The 12,774-nt window shown below is 53.0% G+C and overlaps 5 protein-coding genes across 5 annotated transcripts; all 5 read right to left on the reverse strand.

Annotated features, from left to right (window-relative positions):
• Positions 1–696: 696 nt before the first annotated feature.
• On the reverse strand, positions 697–1,432 carry NUU61_002215 (putative cell wall protein; the record flags this gene model as incomplete). The annotated part of the gene is made up of 2 exons (XM_056652797.1): positions 697–1,284; positions 1,346–1,432. The coding sequence occupies 2 exons, from the start codon at positions 1,430–1,432 to the stop codon at positions 697–699; spliced, it is 675 nt and encodes a 224-aa protein (XP_056513864.1).
• Positions 1,433–2,564: 1,132 nt separating this feature from the next.
• NUU61_002216 (uncharacterized protein) lies at positions 2,565–3,824 on the reverse strand (the record flags this gene model as incomplete). The annotated part of the gene is made up of 1 exon (XM_056652798.1): positions 2,565–3,824. One exon carries the CDS (start codon positions 3,822–3,824, stop codon positions 2,565–2,567), a length of 1,260 nt encoding a protein of 419 aa, XP_056513865.1.
• Positions 3,825–4,850: 1,026 nt separating this feature from the next.
• NUU61_002217 (uncharacterized protein) lies at positions 4,851–5,651 on the reverse strand (the record flags this gene model as incomplete). The annotated part of the gene is made up of 1 exon (XM_056652799.1): positions 4,851–5,651. The coding sequence occupies one exon, from the start codon at positions 5,649–5,651 to the stop codon at positions 4,851–4,853; it is 801 nt and encodes a 266-aa protein (XP_056513866.1).
• Positions 5,652–7,252: 1,601 nt separating this feature from the next.
• NUU61_002218 (dolichyl-phosphate beta-glucosyltransferase) lies at positions 7,253–8,722 on the reverse strand (the record flags this gene model as incomplete). Its single annotated transcript, XM_056652800.1, has 3 exons — positions 7,253–7,597; positions 7,678–8,481; positions 8,609–8,722. 3 exons carry the CDS (start codon positions 8,720–8,722, stop codon positions 7,253–7,255), a joined length of 1,263 nt encoding a protein of 420 aa, XP_056513867.1.
• A 1,669-nt stretch (positions 8,723–10,391) lies between these two features.
• On the reverse strand, positions 10,392–12,658 carry NUU61_002219 (uncharacterized protein; the record flags this gene model as incomplete). Its single annotated transcript, XM_056652801.1, has 2 exons — positions 10,392–10,556; positions 10,646–12,658. 2 exons carry the CDS (start codon positions 12,656–12,658, stop codon positions 10,392–10,394), a joined length of 2,178 nt encoding a protein of 725 aa, XP_056513868.1.
• Positions 12,659–12,774: the final 116 nt, after the last annotated feature.

Genomic DNA, 12,774 nt, shown 5'->3' on the forward strand with positions numbered 1-12,774 from the left:
ACTCTTGCATCGAGGTAGGGATGAAGAGACTAGTTACCAAGCAAAGTTTCTCCTATCAAGGCGAGAGTCTATATCCACGGAATGAAGCGAAGCCCAGAAGAATACCTTCATGTATTTACTGGATAAGAGAAGTAGATAGACCTGGGACAGTTATCAAAGAGGCAAATCAAAGCAGTATCTACAAATCAGATACTACAGGTGGTACTGTATAGAAAAGAAAGAAGAGGCAGAGGATTATAACGAATAAGAAATTATCATTGCAATAGTACAGCGACTGTGCAGAGCAAGCCCAGACTCCCGAAACACACCCAACCCCAGCACCAGCACTAGAAGTACAGGAAATAGACAAAAAAAAGATGGGGAAAAAAAAAGACAGATAGACAAGACAGACACAAAAGAAAACAAGTAGGTAGGAATGGCCCTCATATATGAGCCGAGATACAGGGATATCTGTACACCAGACTCTCAACAGGCGAGCACGAGCATTAAAAAAAGGTAGACAGAGAAAAAGAAGACAAAAAGAGTACAGGCACCCAAAAGAAAACCCAACAGTCACACCTGACACCAAGCCACACAAGACAAGAGGGGGAAAATAGGGCAATCATCAGCATGCGTCATGCGTCATGGTAACAAACACCAGCAAAGGAAGCAAGAAGCGCAGCAGTCGAAAGGAATCCATTCACCAGTTAAACCGGTTTAATAGAAGAAGCCCAAGACAATAGGAAGAGCAACAGCCAGAAGAGCCGAAGAAGAAGAACCGGGTGCCAAAGCTGAGCCAGCATTGTAAACAGGCATCGACGGCGCAGGCGAAGCAGCGGTGGGGGCCGGGCGGGGGATCAGCGGGGTCGAGTAGGAGGCAGCGACGACGGCATGGCTGGCGGGGTAGACCGGGGTAGCAGCGGGCAGAACAGGGGCGACCGGAGCAGGCGTGGTGTAGGTGGGAGGGATGACGACGGGCGTGTACGACGAGACCGGGACCGGGGGCTCCGGGCAGGGCTGGCCGTCGTGGGCCTGGTGGGTTCCTGCGCCGTAGCGGACACCGGGCCCGCCGGGGATACCGACGTCGAAGCCGGCGCCGGCGTCGGACTCGTCGCCGCTGGTTGGGCCGCAGGGGCCGCGGTGGGCTTGGTGGGTGCCCGCGCCGTAGCGGACGCCGGGGCCGCCGGGGATGCCGACGTCGAAGCCGGCGCCAGCGTCGGATTCGCTGTTGCCCGAGGTGGGAGGGGCGGCGGCAGCGTTGTTGTTGTTGGCTGGGTTGGTGCCAGTCACAGGGAGGTTACCGGGCTGTTTCATGTATTAGTTTATATTGCAATATAAAGTAAAAGTATTGTCAAGGGGTCCTTACCAGCTGGGGAGCCGCCAGAACAGAGGCAGGGCCGACGGCCAGCATCAGGCACATCAGGGCAGAGAAGCTGAAGGTAGTGGAGACCATTGTAACGGTTGTTGGTTGGTTGGTTGGTTTGATAGAAGAATCTCAAAAAGAGCTCGGAAGGAATGGATCCGGATGGATAGATAGAATTAAAGAGTGTTTGATTGAAGAGAGTGAATGAGTGGTGTGAGAAAGACAGAAGAACGAATGACTGTCCGAGTTCTTTGATGAGTGAATGGATGAAGGAGAAAAGAGCAGATGAAGGCCGAAATCCATGGCCTTTATGTAGTTTTCCAGGCACAGGCAACAAGCAAACCGGAGCGGCCATAGTGGGATAGTGGGATAGTGGGGAGACAGAGACAGAAGGGCTAAGGAGAGGGCCCGCCAGGAACCAGGATGCTGCAAGGCGATGGACTATTCCCTTGGTGGCACCTCCAAGGAAAAGCCACAAAGGGTCTGGATCAGCAAGGCACCAGGGGAAGAGGGGAGAAAACGACCTATGGATGAGGATCGAAAGGGCATGAGAGACATCACGTCTTGTCGAGTAGCAGGGCAGCATATCGACGATGATGATTTGCTGTGGAGGGTCTTGTCTTTGCAGTTGTCGGGGTCCGAGGTATGTACGCCCTAAACCAGCGAAAAGCTTATGCACGAGCCCGAGGCCGAGGATCCGAGCTGTCGTAGTGGTCGCTGTGCAACGGGTGCAAGTGGGTAGGCAGCATGGTAGAGCTGTCGACATGCGAAGTATACACGTGGGGATGAAGGTTGCAGAGACCATGCAAGGAGTTAGAGACACCAAGATCCCCACTGCAGGAGACCAAAGAAAAGGGCCAATGAACATTGTCAAATTCGAATGGGCTAGCCCAGGGTATACACATCACACGCAAGGAACGCCAATATTCAACGACCACAGGAGAGATCATATGAAACTTGCCGGGGCAACAGGTGGGTAGCCCTGGCGACGAAGAACACAGTTGAATCAAGCAGAAACATCATATATTGCACGTCTCAGCATATCTCGTAATCTCGTGAAGATCAGGGAAACAGATATAGAAGAAGAATGAGAGAATGAACAAGGGCAAGAAGGTAGACAGATGGTGATGGCAATGGCAACCGGGTACATCCGAAAGAAACGTAAATAAGCCAAGATAAGACAGATCATAAAAACAGAATAAATGGTGGGGAAGATGTTAGGTTAGAATTTCCCACAACTCGATAGTCCGAACGCCGTGCCAAAATTGGTCGAGTTCTTGAACTTGATCTCAGGGTCTTCTTGGTCGCCCTGGCTGGGCAAGTCGGCATCAGTCTCATCGGGGTCATTCGACGTGGCCGACGTGGACAGGATGCGCTTCGCCTGGTGCAGGAGCTTCTGGTCCAACTCATTCAGGAAACTGGAGTCAGTCTGTTCGTCATTGGTGAGACCAAGGGGTCCCTTCAGGGCCGGATCGTCAGGCAGATCAGGGAAGTAGGACTCCCCCGTTTCGGTCGGTTGGTGGACCTGGGTTGCCACGGGGGCGAGAGGGGCTTCCTCTTTCGAGGGGAGCTCCTCGGTGGGAGAAGCCTGTTCAGTGGAGCGCTGACTGACATCGGTCTCAATAATCGCCATGGGGGTATGACCAGCATCCCGCACGAGATTCTCATTGGGTGGGCCGAGCTCTGACAGCTTCAGCTTGAGACTGTTTCGATGTTCCACGCTGGGCCTTGCAGACGCCGAAGGGCCGGCCGCAGGGGACGTTTCTAGGGACGACGGGGATGGTGGGGTGATCACTCGGGCGACGACCCCTGGGGGCAACCCGGTCGACTTGAGCGTGATTCCATCCAGCCTACTGTCCAGCTTCTCAATCGGTACCGACACGCTGATCCCGGGCGCATCAACTGCCCGTGCTTGCGGGGAGAGCGCTGCATCCAAGGACGGTGGGTTGCTCACACCCACCTCGGAGATCGGCGACAGGTGACTCTGGTCCGGGACATCGGCGTCAAGGAACACCCTTGTCGGCCGACCGCCTGGACTTGTCCCTTCCCACACCTGAGCCGAATTCGAGACGATACCGTTGAATCCATGATACTGCGGTGTTCCAAACATCGGCTGGGCAAGATTAGCTGGCGCATTGGATTGACCGTCCTGTCCCTTCAAGCATGATTCCAGTTCGGCGATTCTTGACCGCAACAGCAAGCGTTCCTTGTCCCACAGCCGCCGTTCCTGGGCAAACAGCGCCCTCTCCGTCTCGAAATTCGCCCGTTGACTCTCCAGAAGTGCTCGCGATTGGTCGATATAGGAAGTATCCAAAGCGAAGAGATTCCCTCGGGAAGAGGCGTTAGAGGCCTGGTGGTGCCCATACTTGGAACTCGTCGTGGGGTTGCTGCCCGACACAGACTGTGTGCGACGAAGTGGCGTTGCTGTCGGAGAAAAGCGCACCTCTTTGTAGAGACTGCCGTGGCCGTCGGGCAATTTCATGGTGGACGATTTCATGCTAGTGGTCGGGTTGGGAGAAGAAAGAAAGGGTTTCGCGCGGTGGTTCGAATGTGGTTTTTGAGATATCAAGCGGTGGAGAGTAGTTGGGGTTGTGTTTAAGAGGGGCGGTGGATCCTCGTAACGGCAGATATCAAGTCTGGGTGGGCCAGCTCAGCCAGATCGCAGAAGTACTGTCTGGTCCAGACCGCCGTCAGTGGAGACCACATCGAGCATATTACAGCAGCGGACATACATACCGGGTGGTGGTCAATAACGAGCGGAAATATAGACGCGGAAGGGGATTCTTCCACGCACAACCATCCGAAACGAGTCCGGGGTATTTCATGCGCGGACCCCAAAGCAGTGCCGAGGGATATATTGCGGTTCGTGGGAATCAAGCCACAAGCCAGTATAAAAAAAAAAAAAAAAGACTGGGCCACGCGACGGTCGGTCAGTGGACGGAATATGCACGAGGGCCCTGAGAAAGAAGAGTTGGGCAGGTTGGGTAGTTGTGTGAAGGGGAGAAAGGCGGTTGGAGCTGCGAGTTAAATGGGAGGTTGTGGAACCGAGGGTGACTCGCAATCTCCACCGGGGCGAACGGGCGCCGGCTTGAGGATAGGAAGGAATAAGGATGAGAAGAACGATAAGAGGGAAAATAAAGAGAAGAGAAATAACAATAAGAAGGATAAGAAGAAGAGGAATAAGAAGATCGCTGAGGAAATAAGTGTTCGAGGGGTCGCTGACGTCAAATACCACCCCCAGACGCCCCGGGCTCTCTCAGGTACCCACGTTGCCCCTGGCCATGTGCGATGGGGGATTCTACGGTCTACCATTCTACCGAGGTAAGATTCTATATTCTCCAAAGTGGATTCGCTATGTTTTAAATGCCAGAATTACAGATTCCAGACCCAGAACGCCAGTCCCAACCTCGAGTCCAGTTAGCGCCAGAAGTACCATGCAGTGAGGAATGAACAGGGGTTCTGTCAGACGTCAAGAGAGAAAAGAAGAGAAGACAATATGTTAGTGGTATCACCAAACCAGAGATGAATCCGGCTGCGGGGAATGACCAGAGCGAGCACACTTTTGAGAGAAAGACGGAGTCGAAGCGCGATGGCGCTCAACAAGCTGTCGGTCAGGGGAACTGCTGCGCCAGAGCAACTGCTGAGCCTCCTCAAGGAGATGCTGGTGGCTATTCGGCAGCGGAAAGAAATCAACCTCGGGGCACAGAGGCCCGAAGCGGGTGGCGAGGTCAAGAACCCCACGGGCAGCCAGTTCACGACCGCCGCACGAGGCAGAGGGGTAGTAGAAGCGGGGGTCGAGATAGAAGAGTACGCTGGACCACTGGGGCAGTTTCTCAGCGAGCAGACGACCAGCCCGCTCATACTGCTTGAGGGTGCGCTTGGGGACGCCGATCTGGGTGTGGACGAAGAAGAACACCTCGAAGCCGACGCTGCGGATGCGGCGGCGCGCCGTGGCGCTCAGCGTGTCGAGGAAGTCGCCCAGCCGGTCCAGGTCGAACGAGTTGCGGAAGAACAGCGTGTGCTGCGAGTACAGGTAGTCTTCTGCTTCGGCGTGGATCTGCTGGTTGACGGCCAGCAGCCGGCGGGCGGTGCCGTCTTCGCCCTCCCAACTGGGACACATGGATAGCGCACGGTAGCGGCCCCGCGCGGTGAAGACGTTGCCGCGGTCGTGTACCACGATCAGGGGCTTGTTGAGGTAGTCGTTGGGCACGGCCAGGGCATATCCATAGATCTTGAGGCGGAGCTCTGTTGGGAGTCGGAGGAGATGCGATGTCTGCAAGGACGAATCGCAATTCTGCTGCAGTCCCATGGCTTGTTCGTTGTAGTTGATGCAAGCCTTTTATATATATATATATATATTATAGACACGGCGATGTGCGGAAAAGACAGCCGATTGCCGACTTTCAATGTCTATATCAAATGTACAAGGGCCAGTCTAGAGCTGCCAGCAGCACCTGGCCCTTCCAATCTGATAGAACGGGAGAGAGACCCAAGCGAGCGTTGGGAATGGGTAGAATAAAGAATAAAGATAGAAGTGAAAAGTCAAAAAGTAAAAAAGGAATAAGAATGGTAGCTTATATGATCAGGCAAGAAGAAAAATTTAAAAATAAAAAAATTTCAAGCATCAAGTTCGGAGCCCATCCACGGGTTTATATGGGTCAGAAGAAAAAAACATCCGATCGACAAATGTTGCCCCGAGAAATTTCTTTCTCAGCAGAAGCACCGGTCCTGAATCAAGTCAATTTCTCTTGGACCAACAAGATGATTTTTGGCAAAAGAAAAAGACCTCGAAACTAGACACGGCCCCCGCAAGAGAATGGCCCCCACTGGGGCCCTGAAGGGGGGGGGGAAGAGAGAGAGAGAGAGAGACGGAGAATACTATCCATCATGCAAGCCAAATCCTTCCCGAGCATGGAAAAATGAGGCCGATCGATGCTGGATTGGGGGAGGGGGTTAGGATGAATATCATGTTGCAGCACCCTTGTCGATTCCCTGTAGATTGCAGTCGTCTCGGGGGTTTAATCCTTGAAATGTACAGTAGTTAACCCTAGTGATTCTTTTTGCATGATTCATACAGGAAGGCATTGTTATATTGTCATACACATGGCAGGCCCGGTGATCGGCACAATCCCGGTCGGAGGTGCCGCACACGGGCCGAAGTCAGGAGGTTTCATACGCTGGAAGCCGTACCGTTCTAACCTGAGTATCTAGCTATACTATTATTCATCGATGGATGATGAGAAGACTTTTTTGCAGTAAACTAGTGTGATCCACTCATCATTCCAATGGAATCTTCTGATAGAACACGTTAGCAGAATATATATCCGTCAACGGACAACGGTCTTTTGGGGCCGAAAAAAAAGGCAGGGAAGCTCATCCTGCGCGGGATCCACTGTCAGACCCAAAAATCAGGGGGGAGAAGTGTATCCGGTCTTGTCTCTTTTTGCAAGGGCGATCAAAGCTTTTGGCAAGAATCCTTCCATGCAACCTCGGTTGAACGTGCAAAACTCTTCTCTCCCCTTTTTATTTTTATGAGGGTTTTCGCTTGATTCTACTGTTACTATACAGTTGTCCACACTCTATCAAATTCCTTCCCCGCGCGGGGCAAGGATCAATAGAATTCAACGATGTGGTCCTGATGCGAAACCCAAGTGGAGAATTCTGGAGTTTCGAACAGGAAAAATGGGTTGCAGAGTGCGGAGAACTCTGCGTTTTTCCAAATAATGGTGCAGGACAATATACACATACATTCCATGCAGAAAAAAAAAAGACAGCTCTTCACAAGAAACAGTATATACCCGTGATCCCTGGAGCACATCGGCCCGGGAACCCTGACATGGAAAGAATTCCGAAAAAACGCCCCCAAAAGACCCTGCTCTCTGCTGCCACATCCAAGATTACGAAGGTGATCTATCTCTGCCGATATACTCCCAATGACCAAGCAGCTCGCAGCACAGCCAGCCCCCACGCCATGCCGATACTATCGCGCAGGACATTCAGCTTGCTCCCTTTCACTTCGCGCCAGCCCACGGGCACCTCGGCCACGGGGATGTGCGCGAACTCGGCTAGCATGAGCATCTCGACGTCGAAGATCCAGCCCTCGGAGTGCATGCATGGCACGATGTAGGGCAAGGCACCGCGAGAAAAGAGCTTGAACCCGCACTGGGTGTCCTTGACGGTCGCGGTTTTGGGTGGTGTCATCAACCACAGAATTAGATGGAACGAATGCATCAGGAAGTTGCGCAGCTTGGATCGCTATGTCTCAGGTGAGTGTCTGGTCCTTACGGAGATATTCAATTGAGGGGAGGGAGGGGAGAAAAAGAAAGAGGGTTTACCTTTACGACTGCCTCACTTCCCACCATGTGTGCTCGCGACCCAACCGCAACACCACGGCCCTCCACGTCCTCAATATCCCGACACGCAGTCACGAGTTTCCCCAGATCATCGAACTTGGTCGCACCATCCGCATCGGCAAACACCACATACTGACCGCGCACATGGCGCATGCCGTGGGTGACAGCGCCGCCCTTGCCCCGGTTATGAGTGAGCCGAACAACGCGAATAGTTCCAGGCGGGATAGGCACGCCCTCGTGGACCTGGGGCGTCCACGGACCAGCATAGCCCTTGGGGTGCAGAGACAGCTGGTGATCCCGCGCAAAGTGAAACGCAACCTCCTCCGTACGATCCGTAGAGCCATCTGAGACAATGACAATCTCCCAGCCTCGGTCCAGGGCCGCGCCCGCGTAATGACCATTGGCCGCAGAGGAGTCAGGGGGTTTGCGCTTGCGCACAGAGCGCGTTTCCACGGCGTTGACTGCCGCCGCCTCGTCACCGTCCTCACTCGCTAGCGTCCCGTACATACGCTCGAGATAATTGACCGCTTCTTCCAGCATGCCGGCCAGCCGCTCCTCCTCGTTGTAGGCCGGAACCACGACCGACATGAACAGCTCCGGCGGCTCGATTGTAGCTTTCCCTTTTGGCGATCGGCGCGCTTGTTTCTCCGTGTCGGCGGCGCCCAGCCAGCAGGGGAGTGGTTGCGGGTCTGTCACGGCGCCATCTTGCGCGAGAGTCCTGTACTTCTTTTCTTCCGGTAGTGGGTTTCGAGGGACGGGCGCGACAAGGAATAAAGCGAGAACGAACTACCCAAAACAAAACCACGGATTAGCTCCAATCCTTGAGGAATTATTCGCCAGCGACTTGAATAAAGAGAATTGAGGACTGCGCGTCTCTCAAATTAGATGCGATGCGAAGAAAAGGGAGACTCACCAGGACAAACAGTCCCAACCCCGTCGTCAACAGAGCGACAACCAGCACATGGGCCGGGACCTCAGTCGCCAGCCGAGTACACTGACGACAAACCACGGCCCAGGATTCTGGCATGGCGGGAGAGGAGGGGGGGGGAGGGGAATGGCGTTCAGACGCGGAGACGGACTGGGGAAGATGCGAATCGGGGAGACTCGAGGGAGGCGATCACTCGGCCAGCCATGCGCGGAGAGACAGATTCATAGAAAGAACAAAAAAGAAAGACTTGCAACCTCAAAAATCAATACCTAAACCCCATCAACCGAAAACAAAAAAAGGGCCGAGGGGAAGAAGACTCGGGATGATGGGGAGAGGGGAATGGGGGAGATAATAATGCCATGTTGACAACCGCCAGCTTGGCCTTTTGTCGATTCAACGCGCAAGCTTTGAGCTACAGTGGAGCAGGGAGGAGCCACAATCTAAGACAAACATATGGCAATTTTTAGGAGAGGGTTTTGCTTTAGTATGGGAAGTACACTATGGCTTGTTGCGGTCCATTTTCGATCTAATCTTCGACTGTTCATGGTGTTCGGGGTATATTTGGAGCTGGTTTCTACCACACAACCACTCCATTTGGTGTATATACAGATTTGAAAAATACTATTTCTTAGGGTTTTCGGAAATATCTGGCTCTGTGCTTATTATATCCATGCATATTAGAGAGACGGACGCGTCAGACACTAGCACTAGAGCAGGGTTGAAACAACTTAAACAATACCGAATGAAATTCTCCTACGAGCTGTCAGTTAGACTATATGAAAAAGGGATCCGATAACATGACTCCAAGAATAATAATGAATAGGAAGAAAAGTCTAAAAACAAGACTTCCTTCCGTCTCGAGTGTTTCTGTCGTTGGTTTCTTTCCAGCTATCCATATAATCCATCCCATCCATGGATGGATAGCCCTTCTCTCCCATGTCAATCAACCCACCGCCGTCTTCGATGTAGAAGTCCTTCCTAAAAGCAAGTCGGGGTTGACTTGTGCCTTTGTTCACAATCCAGGCCAAATTCCAGTGGCAATACCCAGGGCAAGAGAATGGGAAAACGGCCATCCGAAAGTGCTGTGGAAGTCCAAGTCCGAGGTATGGGTCGAATGGATGGAGAGATCCCTTGGAATAATCCAGCACGGGCAGGATCCGAGCGTCCAGATGAGAGAAAAGGCGCTTTCCATGAGGTCCAGATGGAGGGCAATCAATATTTTCCAAACCCTCGAGGCAGAGTCCCGGGCCGGGATCATCATGAAAGCAGGCAGACGCGAGGCAGCTTCGCAGTCGCCGAACCAGAAATCCCTGGATATCCATGGACGAATGAATGGATGCAAACATTTCTTTCCTTGGAAGGTCCCCACGCCGCAGGAGAATTGGCATCCGCCGCTCAATGGGGAGAAGTTTCTGGATTCCATGTGTCCGTGGAGGATTCACAAATCTGTCGAATGGTCGTCGGGCGACTCATGCATTTCTTGTCCATAACAACGGAAGAAGCAAAAAAAGAAGAAGAAAAAATCCACTTTCCAGGTCCGCGTACAGAAAGGGAGAAAAACGACAATAAAACGAGGGAGCTAAAGGAAAGATTCGAATTGTACCCAGATGGGCCAGGTACAAAAAAAAACACCCCCTTGAAGATTCAAGTGACGATGAAGATAAAGAGACATTCCCAACCGGCTACTGAGGTTCCCCGTCGAGGATGACTTCCACTTCGCTCCCCAGGCGAGGGTAGCACCCTCATTCAAACCGGTTTTGACCACGATTCAGACGCCGGTCATTTCGAGGTCGGAGGGCGTCTCTTCGGTCCCGACGAATTGTGTTTTGCTGTTCAGTTGCCCGCAATTTTCCGCCATAGGTGCATATTCATGTGCCAATTGGGTTGCTTCGAATCGGCAAGCGGTAGAGTCATATGACATCCAACGATTGAGCTATCACAAACTGTTAGCTTGATACGCACGTTCATGAAGTATGTGGCTATCCTGGTTACAGCCGTGGCTAGTTGAGTGGGATCACAAACCGTTGCGATGCGCACTCCCAACCACAGACACCGATGTCTCCGAGGTATGACTGCTGAAGGCTCCTCGATCGATGGTCGGTCATCCTCAATGGGAGCTCCTTTGAAGAAGTTCTCAGGGTAGTACAGCTGACTCCAGAGTTGTCCTCGTATCAAGAAGTCCTCGGGTAACTGCTGGGCAGATCCATCGTCGAGCAGCGGGAAGGATTCATTTTCGATCTTTGCGATCATGGTGTCGGGTCGGAGTAAGGTGGAAAGGAATGCAACGATTTCCGTCCATGGGATCATCGCTTCAAATCGTTGCATGGCAGGCGGGTGGAGTGCTAGGCACCAAATAAAGGACAGAGAGATGTGAGCGCTGGGGTACATTTTTGGGTCACCGATTTGACCCAGAATGACGGAGAGCGTATGAAATGCGAGAGAGCTGCCTTGAAAGACGAGCTGGGATGAAATGTCGGGGTGTGCGTGCCCGGGATCATTGGCGATCCCGGAGACTGCATTATTGTATGTTGTAATCGCAGAGGCGTGGGCTTCTGCCAGACTAGTCGGTTGCTTTTGAGCGAATTCGAGTATCAGGGGCGCCTCAGCTTCGCCATACTGGAGCATAGCGGCAAAGTTACAAGACATTAAATAGACACCCTGCTGTCCCTGCCGGGCCAATCGGTCGATCTCCTTGCGCAGAAGCGAGAGAAATTCATTTGCTCGCGCAACGAATTTCTTGGTTGGGCCCCGTGTGAACAGCACGCCATGGGCAGCAACAAAAGCAGTAATCATCGAATTTCTCTGAGGCGCTTTGTCGTTCAATTGGGTGTTGAAAAGCAGGATAATGCTCTCGCGGGCATTGGGAAATGGGCGCACACTAACGAGCGCTTTGGTGTAATAAAACAATTGTTGAAGAGTATCCGGACGCGCCAGAACTGCAAGATGATGTTGAATGCGGCCAACCTCTGGGCTTCGATCGGCATCTTTGTTGTACCAATAGCGCGACACACCTGCCCAGACCTCCCGGTCTCTCAAGTCAACCTCCTCGACAGCCATGCGGTATCGTGCAAGATCGCCGAGACACTCAATCCAGGTTTCTTCGAAGGCAGGGACACTCTCCAACAACAAGGTCATCATCGAGTAGGCGAGATAGATGAATGACAACATGTAATCCAGAGACGCCGGCAGCTTCTGTCGGAGAAGCTCCAGGAATGAATGGATGCCATATCGCCACATCCGCGCTGGCATGGCGTATTTCTCCGCCAGTCGTTTCAAAACAGGGCTGGCTGAGGGGTGCTGAGAAGCCAAGAAGAAGTCGTGATGCTCGTAAAGAAGAGTTTGATGCAAGGAGATCATGGCTTGCCATCGAGCGGGCGACAGATCGGCTTTGGAAGGCCCTGCATCCGATTGCTGTTTGTCGACCTCGATACACTTCTTTTCCACCATCACCAGTCCAGCATAGATGCCTCGCACTTCGTGTACCAGCTGGTCTTCCGTGATTGGGTTGGTGTCTGGCTGTCTAAACATCTCATGAGGTTTGTCTACCCCAGGATCTGTCTCCAGGCCCTCCAAGGCCAAATACGGGGCCCCGAGCAATTCTTGAGGATGCGGAGTTTGAGAGGATCCATCCTGAACCTGTGTGCTGAGATGCGGGCTGTGCCGAGCGATGGGACTCGAATGGAATCTCCGAAACTCAGGACGCGAGCCCTCGCCAGAGACAAAGAGTGTGCCTGGTGTCTCTGCTGCAGAAACACTGGCCTGCGGAACCCATTCATTGACATTTCGAGGTGCACAGTAACCACCTAGCCGTTTCGAAGGCGAAGCCGACAGCCTCCGGCGGTCCCTCGACACCCGAAAGCTTCCCTGACGATGGGGCTTGCGAGCAAACGCTACATTTGCACGTGGCGAGCCCTTGACGGCTCGCGCGCCTTGGCTACTAAGCGTGTCCCAGGTGCCATCATCTGCGATGCCCGTAGAGTGTTGGCGGCTATTGGACAGTGTCGGACTGGCCGACCAACAGACTCGATTGGCCATTGACTCGGATGGAGTTTCATTAGACAAAAGTCTTCCAATGGACCTCCTACAGATACCAGATTAGAAAGGGGAGACTGTTGAACCACCGAGAAAGGGGGGGACCAAAATGCTTGCCT

This window comes from Penicillium alfredii, assembly GCF_028826965.1.
Source record: "Penicillium alfredii strain IBT 34128 chromosome Unknown utg000004l_segment0_segment0, whole genome shotgun sequence".
Classification (NCBI taxonomy): domain Eukaryota; kingdom Fungi; phylum Ascomycota; class Eurotiomycetes; order Eurotiales; family Aspergillaceae; genus Penicillium; species Penicillium alfredii.